The sequence below is a fragment of the Melospiza melodia genome, chromosome 16, assembly GCF_035770615.1.
Source record: "Melospiza melodia melodia isolate bMelMel2 chromosome 16, bMelMel2.pri, whole genome shotgun sequence".
In the NCBI taxonomy this organism is placed as follows: Eukaryota; Metazoa; Chordata; class Aves; order Passeriformes; family Passerellidae; genus Melospiza; species Melospiza melodia.
Window position 1 is genome coordinate 6025761 of NC_086209.1, and position 18742 is coordinate 6044502.

At 42.7% G+C, this 18742-nt stretch overlaps 1 protein-coding gene across 3 annotated transcripts in view; it reads right to left on the reverse strand.

Moving 5' to 3' along the window:
* The window catches only part of LRCH2 (leucine rich repeats and calponin homology domain containing 2), a 39994-nt gene extending 21995 nt beyond the window's left edge, over positions 1-17999 (reverse strand). For all 3 annotated transcript variants that reach the window (XM_063170479.1, XM_063170478.1, XM_063170477.1), the window contains exons 1-11: positions 17714-17999; positions 4766-4910; positions 3502-3628; positions 2486-2591; positions 2247-2383; positions 1887-2020; positions 1674-1761; positions 1271-1382; positions 858-955; positions 689-756; positions 354-458 (exon numbers count right to left, since the gene is read on the reverse strand). In XM_063170479.1, coding sequence (XP_063026549.1) covers positions 354-458; positions 689-756; positions 858-955; positions 1271-1382; positions 1674-1761; positions 1887-2020; positions 2247-2383; positions 2486-2591; positions 3502-3628; positions 4766-4910; positions 17714-17999 — 1406 coding nt within the window. The remainder of the gene's footprint in view (positions 1-353; positions 459-688; positions 757-857; positions 956-1270; positions 1383-1673; positions 1762-1886; positions 2021-2246; positions 2384-2485; positions 2592-3501; positions 3629-4765; positions 4911-17713) is intronic.
* Positions 18000-18742: the final 743 nt, after the last annotated feature.

An 18742-nucleotide genomic window follows, 5' to 3' on the forward strand; every position in this document is an offset into this window, starting at 1 on the left:
AGCAGAGAAAGGCAGGCAGTTGAAATTATTTATTTTTATCCATAGATATTGTCATTTGACAGAATAATGTAAAAAACAAATTTCCCCTTCAGTCCACAGGATATTGACTGATGGAAGTACAACCTAGATTAGCTTGTATCTGAATAAAAATAACCAGTCACAAACAAACTGTAGGGAGGTTGTGTAATTCAGACAAGAAACACAGGACAGGTATCTTGACAGAGTCTGTCACTTCACTCTTTAGCAGCTGGACAAAGCTCTTCTCAGAATAAGGTGTCAAAAGCTTTTGGGTATAAGAGAGGTTAAAGAATAAATTAATTGTAACAGAAGTTATTTTAATAATATTGTTCTACCTGTGTTTTTGTTCTTGCTGCAACAACTGAGCTGCTATTTTTCTCAGGTCAGTCACTTCTTTGAGTTCATCATCATCTTCAGCCAGCAGCTGTTCTTTCTGAAGTCTGAAAAATTAAACATCAGTGATTTGCTTGGCTTCAGGGAAGCAAGACACAGAAATGGCTCATTATGGCAGTAACTAAGCAGTGCTTCCTGTAAGCTTATGCTCTGTCCAGGAGGAACACTCTGTTCAGTATGAGAACTCCTTCCTCCATATGCAAGGAGCTTAAAAAAACCCCACTATCCCCCCTGCCACTACTAGTAAAACCAGCTCAAAAAGATTAAGAAGATTTACCTTTTTTCATCTCCCCACTCCTCATTTTGTTCTATTTTCTGGGATTTCTCAGGATGTTTTCCCCGTTCCTTCAACAAAATTGAAAAAAATGTCAGAATTTAATTAAGGCAGAAAAAAAAGAGAAAAATACAGGCTATTGAACAGTTTTTCTTTTGTCAGTCTCTGGTACCTTGACATAGGAGAGCAGGGTGCCAATCTGTGCCTCTCCCTGCTCAGGAAGAGCTCCCTCCTCTGCGTTGGGATCAATGTAGTCAAACGCCTCTTGGTCTAGGGAGGATTTATGAAGAACAGGAAAGACATCACAACAGTTCTGTTGATCAAATGTTATTCCTGAGAGAAGTAAGGACTTATGAAAAATGTCAGATAAAGATAAAACATAGAAATTGTGCCTTCCTCAGCAAGAAATATTTTTTTCTCCATTCTCTCAAGCCTTTTCTGCTTGTGATTATTACATTGTTTTCTGAACTGATGAAAATACAACACTAACACATGATCCTGTCATTCTGTGCCATTTTCTTACATTAGATTACCTAAGCAAAGTATCCCTGCTACCTAAAACAACAAATGCACAAGTGGTATTACCTTTCTGTGGATCCAGTTTACTTCCTATTACATGATTGTCATTCCTTAATGTCTGTTCCCTTGTTGATTCTGACACCTGGGAGTGAAGGCTGATTGTATCATCATCAGATGGCTGCAAAGACACTCACATTTAGTGCAGAACTGACATAGAAATGGTATTATTATATGATTTCTTACATTGCCATCATATCATATTAATTAGAATCAACTTTAACCAGAAAAGTTAAAGAAATATATAATTTGTGTCTGATGTGGCAGTCTAAAGGTTTAAACTCAACTGTACACATACTGAAAGAATATCAGATGCAACTTACTGAGGTATTTCTCAAATTATATAACATACAGAAGGAAAAAGTTCTAAAAAAATCAGAAACTACAAATTCAACAGTGAAAAAATACTCACTTCTGTAGTGGACAACCTTTTATCCCCATTATCACTTCCAATGCCAGAGTCTGGTCCATGGTTTTTATTGGGATAAAAGTCTTCCATGCTACATTAAGAAAAACAACACACAAAATACCCACACAAGAATGAAAGAAACAGTTTTACTTTCCATAAGAAAATAAACATCTTTTTCAATATATGTTCTCTATACTCAAAAATCCCACTACTCACCTGTCTGTGAGGGGCTGGGAGGGGATTCGTTTGCCTAATGATGGCAGATCCAAGGAATCTGGTTTTTTATCTATTCTGAGGCACGCCTGGATACTGAGGAATTTAAATATATGCACTTTGCCCTTTAAACATATCTGTGGGGAAACACAGGAACAAAAAAAAGTCTTAATTACACAGTATGTCTGCTGAGAATACACCCCAAGAAATACCTGCAGCACTGCATTTACAGCCACAACACCCCAAAAGGAGAAACACAAGAAATACAGCTAAAAAAAGAGAAAACTTGATTGGCATAACTTAGAACAGCTTCCTCTAAAATCCTAATAAAAATTTTCTGTACTTGTGTGCTTTAATACTAACCTGTGCTGGTGGAATCTGCATTGGATTGTTATCCAAAACTATAACTTGTAAGTGACGTAACTTTCTGTAACAAATGGGAATTTCTGTAATTTTATTACAAGAAAAATCCAGCTTTACCAAGGGAAGGTCTCCTAATTCTGCATTCAGGGAAAAAAAGCAAACAAAAAAAAAGAATCAGTTATCTTCTTAACACTTTGCCTAATTTGCCCACATCAATGGAAAGAAGATGAGTAGCTCACCATCTGGCAACATATGGAGATTATTTCTTCTTATGTTCAATTCTCTAAGTGACTGCAATTTTCCTATTTGCTGGGGAAGAACTTGAAGTTCATTACAGCTAATATCCTAAGAAAGATATAATTAATAAATCAACTGAACATCTTAAATGAAATTACACAGAGGAATACTGTGATCAAAACTATTATAAAGCATACTATTAAAAGAAAAGAAATCCAAGAAAAGAAACCAAACTATCTTGGATTTTTCATGGAGATGTACCAAACAGATCTTGCTGGATTTTAAAATGTTGAGTGATTCCAAAAATTCAATTCAAGAAGTTAAATCAATGAATGATGAAATACTGGGTTTGAAATGAATACTGTAGCCTAGGAATCAGAAATTCCTGGTGCAGTTCCCAGATCTGTCAAAAACTTCTTGTGCTATTGCTGGCAACTGACTGGCATTCTGCTCCTCTTCTAAAAATTCTTTTTTCCTTAATAAAACTTGAACCAACCCATGAAACTAAAAAAGAGCAGGCAATAGCATAGCAGGCTCACCAGCTTTTTGGATACAAGCACTAGAGGGTGACAAAGCTGCATCAAGTGAACACAGCTATTTCTGACACTAATTTAATATTAATTTATGTAGACCAGAGTGATTGAACAATCACAGTGTCTTTCCAGCCTTCTCATGTTCTAAATAGGTACATCACAGGTACTGGAATCAAACTCTCTGCTGTGTCCTTAATCACCATCAAGCATGCATTCTGGGTTTCACAACTTGAAAAATAAACCAAAAATATCAATAAAACACAGTTACTGAATTTAAATTTTTTAGTTCTATATTCTATAAATATTAATAATTTATTGTACTGAATATATAATGAATATATAATATATATAGTGTTTATAAATATATATAAATATAGAATAAATATTTTATATATTATATATATATATTATATATATATATATATATATATATATATATAGTGCTTTTAAGTGTACTGACCACAAAGATTCCCACTTGTACTTACCAACTCCATTAGATCTCTCAACTTTCCAATTTCTTCTGGGATGGAGACCAGCTTGTTATTACTGACAACCAGAACTTTCAGTGGAAGATCAAACAAGTATTTTGGCAATGTTGACAAAAGATTTCGACTTGAAAGCAAGAAAAAGGGACAAGAAAGGCTCAATTATAAGTGAACAATTCAGAGAAGTAATTTACGTAGATATGCATTAAGTCTCTTTTTATGCTGCATTTTGGGTAGATAGGCCAGGCTTTTTTGGTTGAAGGCATGAGAAGCAAAAATATGCAAGCAAACTTTTTTTTGAACTGACTATAAAAACATGGCAATGAAGCAGTCATTCATGTCCCTTACATGGATTTCCTCTGGTTTTTCCAGGTTTTTGGGGTTTTTAGGAGCTGCCTGCTTTACTAGGAAATGCACAATACACTTCTTCCACCATCTGAAGCCCAAGTCAGAATGTGGTTTTCTCCTGTGACAAAGCCCCTGAGCTAGTCAGGCAGGATTTTAGCCTGGTCTCCAATGCTACAGCCCACAGGTTCCTGCACTGCAATCAGCCCTTGGACAGGAGCACAGAAATGAGGACAAAGCACAGTTTGGCAAAGCATCATCAGGAGAGGTGACTCCTGAAAGAAGAGTTAGAATACACAGCATTTCTGTGTAAAGAAGCGTATTAGCACCTCAAACACCATCAAAAGAGAAATGGCTTCTGCTGAAGAAAGTTAGGCCTATTTCTTTCAGAACATACTGTGGTTTTGTATCATATTAATCCTCTTTAAAGTTGTGACAGGGCACCTTAGTTATGAATTCATACTGTAAGAACTGATATTTGCAGATTCTGAGACACAGTAGGTTCTGGGGATTTAAATAGCTCTTAACTGAGAAAACTGTTTTGGATTTGATGCAGTTAATATAGAAACAAGGAGTATTCTGGAAAACAGGGTCAGGAGAGTTTTCTAGATTCCTTCACCTTCCAGAGCTTATATCCATCTTCTGTGCTAGTGAGAAAATCCAACCATATGTTTTCCAAGTTTAAAAAGAGCAGTACAGCAGTGGATGTAAATAATGTGCAAAATGAGCAGGACTTTCTGGCCAGAGTAATTTAGACTCTTGATAGCAGCAAATTTCTATAGCAGGATTTCTGAACACTGTCTGTCTACATAGCATCACAAACAAAGGAAACTCTGCAAACACAATGACCTGATGAAGCAAAATGCCAACTCTGAGGAGATATGTTAAATAAAGACCAAAACCAACCACCATTACTCACCTAATGTTAAGGTAGGTAAGCATTTGCAGGTTTTTAATAGATTCTGGAATGGATTTGATGCAGTTGTGATACAAATTTAAAGTTTCCAGTGGTGCAAACAGCCAGACATCAGGAGGAATTTCAGTAAATCTGTTCTTTGAAAGATCTAGAAGCAAACAGGAAAAAAAATCCTTTTTTAGTCAAGACTTTCCCTTCAGTAAGAGGAGATAAAAGTACCCACTGTTATTCTTGTCATGCTCCTAAAAATTAAGGTGTTGCAAGAAGTGTAAAATAATTCAGTTTTACCAGATGCTACTGCATATAATTAATACACAAAAGAGCCTTAAAATACTGAAAGATTATTGCTCAATATGCAATTACAACAGAAAGCAGAAGAGTGACAGGAATTCAAAAATACATTTCCTACTACACAGTTACAATGACACTGAATATCAATTATGATTGTCCCTCCTCTGTCAAGTCTTTGTTCTGTGCAATTCTTGGGTTTCTTCCCCTCCAACTCTAGGCACAACAGTGAATCAAGGCAAAAAATCAAAGTTATTTCTCCCGTTTGACAGCTACATTGGAATCCCATGTCATTGTACAATGTATCTGCAGTGCTAAAGCCAAGTTCCCAAAGCATCCTTACACAGTAACTGGCGTTCTCCAGGTACACATTTGTAACTTAACTGAAAAGAGGATAAAGTTGCATAAACCAATGCCACAGGTGTTTATAGATAAAAGTCAAGATGCAATTTAACCTGACCTGAAAGCAGAAAGAGATGAGATCTTTGACCATGGAAACACAATTCTTGAGCCAGAGTTATTCTGACAAAGCATGAGTGCATTATGCAAATCTGCATGCAGGAGTTATGACAAAACAAAGCATTACCAAAATGTACAGCACCACTGACTGTATGAAACCTTGAAAAGAACCAGAAAATAGAAATGAAAAGTGACCCAAGAATCCTGGAAATTATCAGCTAAACTATCAAAACCTGTGCCATCAAAAGTCCACCAAACTACCTTGGAAGGAAGAGATATTTACTTGAGAACAACTGCCTAGTCTGAAAGGAACTCTGGCTGCCAACCCAGGACATTTCAAAAGGATGTGGTTTCTCAGAAATGCTGAACAAACTCTTTTAACAGAGAAGTAATACAGATCCCTTGCTATTTCAAGCTTTAGTTCTCAGTTTTTAACACTCACATGGAATAACTGTTTCTGCTTAGCTCCCATCACATTATCACTGGAAGGAACAGTTCTGCAAAAAGTCTGAAAAGGGTTGGAAAATTGGCTCCAAGTCATTGTCAGGTTCAAAGAGAGCTCAACAACCTGAAGTTTAACTGGCAAACAGCCATGAGCAGCATTTCTCAGGGCCAGCACTGGAATCAATATTGCTCAGCTTCTTCCTCACCAGCCTGGCAAACACGCTGAGGACAGGATGCAGGACACCAGGATGTGCAGAGGGAACGGCCTCCACACTGTGCTGCAGGTGACCAGCAAACAGAATGGACTGGTACCATGAAACACCATCTTCCTGGGCAGTGATTTTTGGCAGTAGCTTTAACTTTACCTCTTGAAGTCTAAAATTTGTGAAATTTTGTGTGCTGACCGTCATTCCATTATTTCTTAAAAACATTCTCAAGCTTAAGTATCACAAAGTCTTTCTAAAAATTTGAGTATCTACTGCTGATGCAGAATTCTGCCAACTCTACCTGCAAAAAGCAGAAAAATATGTTCCCAGGTTGAAGGAGTGGCATTCCTAATGAACTGTGAGAAAAATGGAATAAAGTTAACTACAACTGAACATCTCAACAAAACCTAAAAAGCTTATTTAAAAAATTAGCATGCTTGAGAAAGTTTTCACAACTAGTGAAGTTCATTTTCTCCTTTCCACTACATCAATTTTCAAAATGTTACAGAAAAATGACAGCTTCCACACAAAGGTTTTCTGCAAAACCCTTTTTAAACAAATGCTCTCCTGCTCTAATATTCAGCAGAGTGCAACACCTGCATGCACAGAGATGCCCACAGTTTTATTGCTGGCCCTGTTTTACAACCTCCAGCACATGCTGAAGTCTTTAATATTGTGAAAAAAACCCCAAAAACCAGCTTTAAGCCCCTTCCTGATTTAGTTTTATCAGCAGCTGCAAAGGTGACTGAAGGCTGGTACAAAGATCAGCCCACAAAACAAAAGGCAGAATCCCACCCTACTGCCACTGTCCCAGGGGCAGCACTATGGACCTGAACTAGAGGTTCAAGGGCACCACAAAAATTTTGCTGCTGTATTTGCTTCCAGTCACACCTCAACCACACATCTTGGAAAGTCCCAGGTTAAAACAGCCTTGCTCTTTCTTCTAGAAATAAAATCCAGAGGCAAGGGCAGACAAGAAGCAGAGGATGCACCAAGTCCCTGCTCTGGGTGAGTGGAGCAGGGGTGTAACACCCACAGGGAACACAAAGCAGCTGTGGTTTCCAGCCTGGCTGACACAAATCACAGCAGCACAGCCTGGCTGGAGCCCCTCAGTGAGCCCTGGTACAGAACCCACACAGCTGCACAGCAAAATACAGACCCAGGGCACTGCATTAATGTAGCACTGCAGAAACCACTTCTCTGGAAACAAAGCCTTTGAAGGCACTGTGGGGCAAGGACTGCACTTTCTTATTATGAAACCCAGAAATCCTATTAGAATAGGAAATATAATAGGGTTTCTATCTCTCAATAATAAAATAAAAAAGGTAAATAAAGAGGTGGGAGATAGCATGACTTCTATTCCAAGCAATTTTTCATTCCATCACCACAAAACAGCATTAGAAGAGCTCCAGGGGTTGGTCCAGATTTTATGAAGATAAAGATTTGAGTATCTATAGTTTTCCACAATATTCTCATATTGAATGCACTTGTAGCTTTTCAAAATCAAGTAAAGCTATTTTTACCCAAACTAAAGGATGATTTCTACTCCAAAAACGTTTTCATAACAAGCAAGAAGTTTATGAGACAGTATTGCCTGTTATGGTAAATAAAAAGCAGATGTGAAACATGTGCAACTTAGGTACTTTTTGAAGACTAATAATACAACAGATGACCAAATCCAGTCTGAAAAAAGGAAGGAACTTTAGGAACAGAGTGCTCCTCTATAAACAAGCCAGCTTCCATCTCACCTGGAAGCAGGCTGCTAGCATTGAGAATGGCTTTGTAAGGGTTAATAGACTGGAGGAGCAAGGGAAGCTGCTAAATGCAGAACCACAGATGACTCAGGTTGACAACTCCTCTAGAGGTGAGATGATAGGAATCCTTTGCTTAACCAGTTTAGACTGGAGAAGTCTCAGTGGGAGTGCTGTGTGAGGACTAACCAGCAGACACTACCCATGCTGCTCATGAATCACAGGGTATTTCAATACCTTATCTCTGCAGGAACAATGAAAGTGAGAAGTGCACCATCACTAAGGTTACATTTGGAAGAGGAACTAGAAAAATATGAAGAAGTTGGTTGCCCTTTAGTTTTCTTTTGACAGAAAAAGTAAAGTCTTTAGTTGCTATAAGATGCTGATTAAAAAAACAATATATAGAAAGATCAAAAGGAAAGAATTCTAGGAAATCAGTCTGGAAGGGAAGCCATAAGAAGTGAGAGGTTACCTTCTGTCAATTTAAGCCATGATCTAGAGGGAAAGCAAAAAGCTCAAGCTGTCAGGTTACAGCAGTGTGCAGCCAGGTATTTAAGCAGTATTACCTTCACATTTGCCTTGGTTTTGCACTTTTCCCTAAGGATGCAGTACTGCTTCCCATCAGGAACATGCTGATATGACAAACTGGCTTTTTATTTAAACCAGAACAGCTCCTTTTATATTCAGGTATTACACACACTACATGTCGAATTTCAAATACAAGGCTCAGTTAGGAAATTTACACTGAACCTCATCTTGATATTTTATAATATTTTTCATAAAATTACCTTGCTGATCCAGGATATTGGTGTTAGGCTATTGCTCCAAAACTGTGTTAAGAAACAAGATCATAAAACCCCCATATTCCTCACCCCACAAACCCCAGAACTGCTCTCCTAATTCATCACAGATAGATTTTCCCAGCCAGCTTTTCTAGCAATGCCTTAGCTGAAGCCAACCAAAATCTAGGAACAGTTGTAATTGTAAAACAAATCCTACAGAAGACAAGAGATGCTTAAAAACAAGTGTTCAGACCTGATACCAAAGATACTCTTTTAGTCAATCTAAACCTGAATCTGAGATTGCCACACAGAATATGGGTAAAACCCATGTGTCTGTCAGATGCAGGATGGTTCTGGAGAAGGAAAAAGTAACCTCAAACACTGCAGAGACACCTGCATGTGGTCTGTGCAGGAAGCACAAGTGTCAATGTCCACAAAGCATGACTGCAGAAAGCTTTGTTGCATAAACAGTGAAATGGGTTTCTCATGCTCAGTGCCATCTCTGTGGTCAGGCACAGCAGACAGATCTCTTCCTGCCTTGGTTACTCTCTCAACAAACTGGAGAAGGAGCCTCAGGAGAAAGGAACTCTTCAGCTTCCCAAGCTCACCTCAAATGGGATGTCCCTCTAGCACTTCCCTCAAACTCTACACATCTACTTGTAATTTCACAGTTCCAATCTTAATGCATGATGAGTGATAGAAATGTTTTAAAATTTTCCCTTCAAAGAAAAAACAAACCCAGATAATTAAATAATAAAAACCAGAATTCTTCAGACTTGCTTATGATGCAAAATGAAGTGCTGAACAATTAAAATACATCCAGATGTAGACTGATTTCCCATATTGATATAAACAGCAACCATTTCAGTTGCAAAGGAGACCAAAAATGTTGAACTTACTGGCAAAAATATTCAACAATTACAGCACCATAAATCTATGTAACTGTGAATTTCACATACAAATCAACATTTGCTCTCCAACATCAAGAGCAATGGTGAAGGACAACATGGAACCATCTGAGCACCCATCAGCTCTCATGCACAGTAAGGAAGCTGAGAATGCCAAAACCCTGCAGCTCAGGAAACTAAAATGACCACAAATTGTTAAGGAAAGCTATGTACATTTGAAGTCTGTTCTTAAAAGCTTATGTAGCAATATTTAACTCGATTTTTATCTGGTGTGTACACTCAAGTCAAGTAGAAGCAGTCTGCCTTCTGTTTAAAAGAAAGAAAAACACTCCCAGCACTAGAGGTGGCTACAAGCAGCTTTTACTTTTTTTCTACTGGGCATTTGACAGCATGGAATAGCTTCTGGTTTTGTGAAAAGGTATTACAAATAGGTATCAAAATGGTATTTGGATTCTAAATCCAACAACTGAAGATCTAGGAAATACCTGCTTTATGGTTATCCCCACCTCTAAGTTTAGTTACAGACTTGATCTGTGCAATTAAAATGACAAACAAAGAAACTGCACACAACCACATAACTGAGTTTTCAAGTACAGAGGAAGGGTTCTACAGGCAACAAGAAATTCCATTTGACAGACCTGAGTTCTTGGCTTTTCAAGCTAATCAGCACTTCTGAACAAAAAACAAAATGCTTTTTTAAAACACGCTTTTACTGCTTTTGAGACTTCAATAAAAACCAAAACAGCCTGTCAGACTGAACAGTTGTTCCACATGACAGAAATGTTTCTGTAACTGGCCAGACCCATCAATGGTTGTGTCTCACACTTCTGCTCCCAGGGAGAAAGAACTGAGACCCAGCACACTGGCTGTGAAATCAAAGCAGCCTTGGGAACCCACTATTCCAGCCCACCCTCACTAAACCCAGCCTACACTGGGTGCACCCACACTGAACATGTTTAAATTGGCAGTTTGGTTCAAGCAATTCTTGTTTTTCATGTAAGCTCCCTCTGCTCACATGTTGGTTCAGGTATGTGAGGTTTTTCCTGAAATCTCTACCAGTAGAGAACTAAACCAGAAGCTCTGATCTAAAGGCTGGAACAAGGGGGGGTCATGCTGGTGCTGATCTGCTGCACAGCTCTGCCAGTGCTGTCCACACAAATCAGATTTGTTACTTGAGGTGCAACAAGCACACTTGAGACAGGCACTGATTATTTATTTCAGAGCTCTGCAAGCCTGGGTGCTCAGGGGCATACCACAAGTCAATCACACCAACTATCAAAACTTCTCACTATTTATACATTTTAGCAAAGAAAGGAATTAGTGTTCACTGGCTCCAAGTTACATAGTTCTCTTTACAATCAATATTCTATCTTCCAAGGGCTAAGGACCTCTGTTGCTTCTCATGCTCATTAGTTTGTGTGCCCAGTCCCTCTTCCTTTGGCTCAGTGGGCTTCTTGGCTTGGGGCTCCATCAGTCACTGCTGTGATCTCCCCCTGCCACAACTGATCCACTCAGGACTGATCCAGCAGAGATGCTGAACTGGCTTTATGGGCTTCATCCCTATCTTGGGGGTTCTGCCAACTGTCCTTGTGGTCTGTAAGCCCTGCACTCCCTGTGCCCACTATCAGTGTCACATCCTTCTTCCCAAGCCTTGTCAGCTGCCCCCACATCTGAGATCACTGACGCCTGTCAAGCCCTAAACCTTAACAAGGCAATTCTTACACCACTAATTTGTTTTTTCAACACCTGGATATCACTTGGTTCTTACCTCTATTAGCTGCTATTTCCCTCCTTGCTGAGCAGGCTTGAAAGTACACAAAGATCAAGGAACATCCTTTCTCAAGTAAATTTTACATATTCCACATTTTACAACATGAGGATGAACTCAACAGATGAACAGATGAATTCTTCAGCACATTGCAACATTAGAAAGGTCTGGACATTTCCAAAAGAAGATAACACAGTGCTCCAGCTCTGGAGTGTGTTCAGCTATTTTAGCACAGCATGATTTAAATGGAAAATAAAGAACACATAACCAGGATCACTCCTCAGTCTGGCATGTGAAGGTGTAAATTCACATACCATATCAAAAGGACATAATCCATTACTTCACATCAAGGATTATCTTTCTCTCCATTACTGAAGGTGTCTTGGCTCCATAAATCTTTCAGAGTTTGAACTGGTAAGCAGCAAATCCCATTGGAAGCTTTTTTGTTTTGGCACTTCAGTATTTAGTCTAGAGTATAGCTGCTAAAATGCTTTACCACCCGGAAGAGTATTTTCTTGACAAGTCAGTAAGACTTCTTAAGCTGCCATATTACAGCACAGGGCATCTTCCTCCCACTTAAACTCACCATCATTTACTGGTTTAATGCTGACAATTTCTTTTCTGGCTCTGAAATTTTTTAATTCCAAATTTCTGTCTCACAGACAAGTAGTATAAGGGAAAGTAATCCTCATCTGGCAATGAAGCAAAGCCTGAGTTTATTAAGGAATATCTCAAATATACACAAAATTCCCAGGACTTACACCAGCCTCTGTATGCTCAGTAACACACACTCAAGCCTTTGTCCCGACAAGCTTACAATCTAAATAGACATGAGACAAGCTACAACCAACCTGCAGTAATCAATGTTTACTACATGACTTATCTTCTGTGCAGATAAAATGGCTTGTAGCTGGATAAACTGAGCAGAAACATTTTTAAAGTAAGCTAAACTGCTGGAAGACAAAGAACATTGGAGAACAAGGCAACTGCACTAAGAGGAGAGCAGAAAAAAACCTGAAGGAACTGGGTAAACCAGCAGGCCATGAGCACTGAGTGAACAGGGTCTGGTAACCATTCCAGCATATTCTCCTGAGACCTGGAGGCCCCTGCTGCAGCAACTTCAGCATCTGCTCTGGCTGGCTGCTGCCTCCCACTGGCTCTGTCCCACTCATGCCAGACCCCATGGCAATGTTTAAGAACGGCCACAGCCTCTCCTATCAGCTCAAAAATCATCCTAGAGTACCTCTCATTAGTGCATGTAATAACAACCTGCAGCAAACACTCTCAGAAACCTTTTAGTTCCAGGTCAGTCTACAACAGAAGAAGTTCTGGTCACTACATCCTGCCTGTGGGAAGGGTGCTGAGGTGACAAATGGCAGGAGGGCTTGGTTGAACACCCAGATGGTCGAGGATTTGCTCCTGTGCAGTCACACCTGCTGCTCAGCTGCCACTGAGCTCAGGCTCCTTCAGCCTTTAACTACACAAACCCTTCTTCAGAAGCCATTCACTGACACTTGGAAACACATTTGTGAGAATCATGTCTGCCAAGCACTGAACTATTTCAGTTCTATACCAGGGTAAAGACTTATTTTTATTTTTTATTTTCACCTGAAGTCTGCAACCTCCTCTAGACCTGTGAGCACGTTATGCTAGCAAGTGGCAAACAATCCCAGGCTGGAAGAATGATGAACGTCAGACTGTTGGGCAGCCACAGAAAAGCACAGAACTCAGAAGTCCCTTCCCACAGCCATTCCACTAATTTATTACACACGCAAAAATGTTTCAAATAACTTCACATTTTCAGTGGAACTCCAGCCCTCAGCCCTGATTTAGTTACCTTTCTGCTAAGGACAGATTTCAGCAGTAAATGCCAGCCCTGCTGGGAATATGAGTAAGTACTTTTGAATCAGCTCCAACCAAGTAGCACAACTTAAATGGGAAAATACTTCACCAAAAAGAGTATCTCAAAAAGCACAAGCTACCCCATTATTCTTTATCACAAAAGGTTTTGCAATACAATTCACAATCTAAATTATTTGCCACCTCTGTAAATAATCAGTAACAAGTAAAAACATGTATCCAAAGAAGTTCCTTGGTTGATCAAACACAGAAATACTACAGACCTTAGATGTTGGATATTACAAAACACAAAAATAGTCAACACAATGTCAAATTTAATTTTGATGGATGGAGATGGTAAAAACTCAAAAAAATTACACATTGCATGTTTTTTGTAGGTCAGTATTTCAGATAAGGCTGTAACACTAAATTTATGGGGTTTTTTAACATTAAGATATAAGTGGTGTTCTTCATAATACAATCCTTTTAGGGAGGCAAATAGTAACAATCAGCTCCTTTAACTGCAAGTCACTGAACTGAACCTGCCCATCACACCAAGTATCTCTAACCAGGACCCTTAACAGTGGCCCTCAGCAAGAAAATCCTCAAGCACACAGAGCTTATTTCTGCCATGCCCAACCACAGGACAGGCTGTGAGAACACTGCAGAAAACTTCCAGAATTGTTTATAAACTGCGTCACTTCCAGATTTTGCATCAGATGCATTTCAGAGCATAAACACTGACTCCTCTCCCCCAAAACCATAGAATCAGAGTTCCTCTTTTTGTTCAAATCTGAAGGAAATGCTGCTGAAGAACCCCATTTTGCAATGTGTTTGATTTCCAGAATGCAATCAAGATTTAGGATATACATCCTATATGAATGTTTATTTTTTTAGCTGAATATTGGATTTATTGTTGCTGTTCAGTCACCACTGTCCTCAATTTAATCAACATCGGCTCCACCAACAGAAATAATTTTATTCAGAAAGGAAAATATAATTGGTTTAGAAGTGCATACTGTAGAGGCAGAACTGCATTATAAATTAACATTCTTATGCATTTCACACTCAATATTAAGCCCTGGGGGTTTCATCTGTAATCACATGAATGACAATGTACCTCAGAAGGGCCAGAAATAGGATGCAAAAAAGTCAAAGACATGCAAGTAAAGGTGACAATGGTTTCTGGAACAATGCCATGCCAAGCTGGCACTGGCCAGGACAGGAGGGCTCACTCCCCAGCCACACTGGAATACACTGGTGTTACTCCTCCATGCTGGGAGGGCAAAGCAGAAGCGAGAAAGGAGAAATTTCAACATTTGTCTATTTACATTCACCTACTTCTAATTGCCTGGGAGTTCCCTCAGAATTAAGAGGTGGGAATTGAAGCTGTTGTGACAAAGCCATAAACAAATAAGCCTGATGGCATCACTGCATTTTCTGGATCTGTTCATCACACACTTTTCCTATTCACTAAATTAATTTCTTAAAGGTGCTCACTAAAAAAGGGGAAAATCGTTAAAAGCACAGGTTGACTTATGTTCCTGTGCCATACTGTCAGACTGAACTATCTTTAAAAAAACAAAGCAGCAAACAGAACTCTCCAGCTAAGCAGACTGTGATTACACTGATGTGATAGACTCAATTACTTAACTGCCAGGGGGCCTAATGCTGTTCATGCAGACAGAAGCAAAGATACACATAAAATTACTGGAATATTCAAGATATCTCCTGATAGCTCAAGAACTATGATTTTCTTTTGTTTTCAGAAGTTCATTAAAAGCAACACAAGATCTGTTTGGGCAGCCAGAAGACAAATTCAGATAAATAATAAAATAAGGATTTCCTGGCCAAAGTGTGGCAAGGACAATTCACAGTTAAAAAAACAAACAAACAAAAAGAGCTAAACAGCCAGACATGGTCACTATGTTTTAGACACATCATTTAAAGTACAAAAACTATGCCTCAGTATTTGCAAATTAAGTATTGGCAAGCCATTATGTAAGTTAGATGCAAAATAAAATCCCAAGCTATTTTTGATAAATCAACAGAAGCTGTGCTTCAACATAGCTCTTGCTGACTTTACTGATATAAAGATAGAATATTCTGGGTTTACAGCAACACTGCAGATCCTCCTGCCTAAGGGCTGGTGATATGGAAAAGAAATTGTTTACATCCACACTGGTCAGAGACTGTTTATTTAAAATATTTGTTTCAAGTACCACAGAATTGAATTTCAGAGTCACTGACAGAAAACAGAAAGTGAAACCCTGGGAAGATCTGTGACCCAAGCCCCCAGCTCCTCAGTCCAGAACCTTGTTCGTGGGGATATTTGCATGTGAAACGGGGAGAGCTGCTACAGAAATAGCAGTTACTGCTCGACTGCTGCCTCTGAGGCAGCTGCTGATTCCCCACGGAGCTCCAGGCCACACTGACACTGCCAAGGATGTCCATGATTCACCAGAACACCATTTACCCACCTGACAAAAATTCCTACAGATCAAGTCAAAACACACACTACAGGTCTTTTTTACAAGCATCTTTTGAGAGCCATCTAAAATTCCTATTTCACCAGGATTCATTCATAAACCAGGACTACACTAAATCAGGATTCTCCCAAGATGGGACATACATAGATGCAGTTTAACTATTTCAGTACAGGATTTTAGAGCAGCAAGCAATAAAGCTATTTCTGCCAGAGACAGCCCTTAAAACATTTTCACACCACCATTCACAATAACAATTTAATCCTGCTGGGAATGACTGAGCTCTACTACATCCTAGAATACAGACACAAGATCACTGTAGACAGGCTCTGACTCAAACGTTGAGATTCAAAATAAATGGACAAAAAAACCCTACCAAAATGCACACAGCAATAATTAGAAGCCAACAAAAGTACAGAACCTTGTTTTTCCAGCTTCAGGATACAGAAAATCTTTTTAATAACAGATTACCCACATGCCTAGTGCTTTGGTTATTGAGTATCTACACAAAGCAGCGACCAACAATATTGCTAAAGACATTTTTATGCTGCTACAAGGAAAACTCCAGCTTCCATTATTTCATAGAACCTCTTTTTATTTCCAGCTGCCACCATGGACAGTTTCCTATTCCAAACAATATGCCAGCTATTCATAACCCACGGGGAAAGAAAGGCCCCAAAACAAACCCTCCCACAGCACCAATTCACTCAAAGAACATTTTGAAAAGCCACTACTATTTGTGAACAAAAGATCCCGGGCCTCTCAGTAATATTTTCGTCTAGCACATTGTTTAAAATTATCTATTTTCAGCAACTATCCCAGCAGCAAAAAACCCCACAAGCAAATGGAGATGAGCCACAATATGAGAAAACCTCCGTGGAAAAGGTAGCTTTGTTTTCCAGGAACCGTATAGAAAAATGCCACCATATTTACTGCACCTGAAAGCCCGGGTGAATGCAGGCCCACACTCACGATATCAACACACACCAAGCTCTCCACGCTCACTGCTGGATGCTCACACATCCCTCGCACCCGCACTTGGAACCACCTTGCTGCTGAGCGGGGAGGGCGATACCCCAGGTTTTACACAGCTTTTACTGCAAGGGATCCGACACCCCTGAAGGTACAGCACAACCACAACACGGAGCTCTCATTCACCGAGGGCGAACTCCAGCGCTCCCCTCACCCTGCACGCCCTGCTCCGGACACACCAGCTGCAATTCCCCACCTTAAGGCACGTATGGGCCGACAGAGGGACAAATGCCCGGTTCCCTGAGACCGCCCCTCTTCCCTGCAGGCACACAGACCGCAGCACCTTCACAGCCCCGGGGCCCGGGCACAGCGACAGCGCCGGCTCCGCTGCCAGCACCCAGGGGACAGCGACTTCCACCCCCGAGCACCGAGCACGGTGAGCTCGGACACGCAGGCCGGGCTGTGCCGGGAGCCCCTCTGCCCCCGCACATACAACACACACACAGAGCGCCGTGCCCTGCCACACTCACACACGCCCCTGCGCTCTCGCACACGCTCACACAGAGCCGCTCTCCCCCCGCCTCCCCAGGCACCGCCGGGCGCCCCGCTCCGCTCGCACACCGCAGGCTCAGCGTGCCCCGCTCACAGCCACACCTGCACGGCCGCTGGCCGCACACTCACAGACCAGAACCGACCCCAGTGCGTCCAGAAGGGGCCGGACACTGCAGCCCCACATCCTCTACACCCCGGCACGGTGCCTGCACGGAGAGACCCCAAACGCGGAGCCTCCCCGCTGTCCCCCAGTGCCCTTAGCCAGCGGGATCCCCGCTCCTCACCCACTGCGGCCGCTCCCGTGTCACCGCTCGGCTGCGCCCCCAGCCCTGCCCCGCCACCGCGGGGATCCCCCCGCTGCATCCCCGCTCCCGGGCCCCGCACCCGCCACCGCCCGGCCCCGGCGGCCGCCACAGCGGCTCCGCGCCCCCCGCCCTCCGCGCCGGCCCCGCTGCACGCCCGCAGCCCCGGCCCGGCCATGCCGGGGCCCCCTCACCTGCTTGCGTCGTGTCGCTCAGGTCGCAGCCGCTGCCGGGGAAGTCGCGCAGCTTCCTCCCGCTCAGGCACAGGATGCCCGAGCTGCCCGCCTCCTCCAGGGCCCGCTCCAGGCTGCGCACCGTGTGCGACTGCGGCAAAGCTGCCGCGCCCCAGTGCGGCCCCGACGAGAAGGAGAGAGTCAGGTGCGCGGGGATGCCGAGCCCCGCCGCTCCGCTCCCGGCCGCCGTCCCGCTCCCGCTGCCGCTGCCGTTGTTGCCGCCGCCGCCCCCCTGCCCGGCCGCCATCTTGACCGGCCCCTCCACAACAACGGCCGCGGCCGCTGCGCAGGCGCCGCGGGGCCCGCAGGGGGCGCCGCGGGACGGGGCGGGGCCTCGCGGCGCCCCTCGGCCGCGCCAACCAATCCGCGGCGGGTGGCGGCGGTGAGGGGCGGGGCTCCGTGAGGGGGCGGGCGGCTGTGTGCCCGAGGGCTCGTGTGCCGCTAGGGGCGCTGCCGGGGCTGAGGGAGCGGGTCGAGATTGGGATCGGAGCGGCGCCGGGATCCTTTTTGACAACGGAGGCATCCTCGGAGCGGGGGTAGCCCAGGAGGAGGATCATCGGCTCGGCAGCCCCAACGCCGCTGGGAGGGCGGCCCTGCCCGCTCCCCTCACGCCCCGCTCGGCTCTGCCGCTGCCCTGACGCCCCGCTCGGCTCTGCCGCTGCCCCGGCCCCGCGCAGCGTCTGCCGCTCCTCAGGCCCTCAGCTCTCCTGTGCCGGGAGCATCAGAGCCTCTGTGGCCTCTGCCTCGCAAAAACGGGCACCGGCAGAGCCGGGTACGGACTACAAGAAATCACCCACGAATGGTCTGTGGCAGAACAAAGGCAAAACGAGCGAGCGTCACATGAAATGGGTGAAGGAACGCTCACAAAAGCCCCACAGACACGAATGCGCCGAGCTCGGAATGTGAAAGGGCAATGGGGAGACATAAATCAGAAGCCCCTTGCAAGGTCCAGGGCCCAGTTAGCTGAATAAAATGAAACAGACCTGGTGG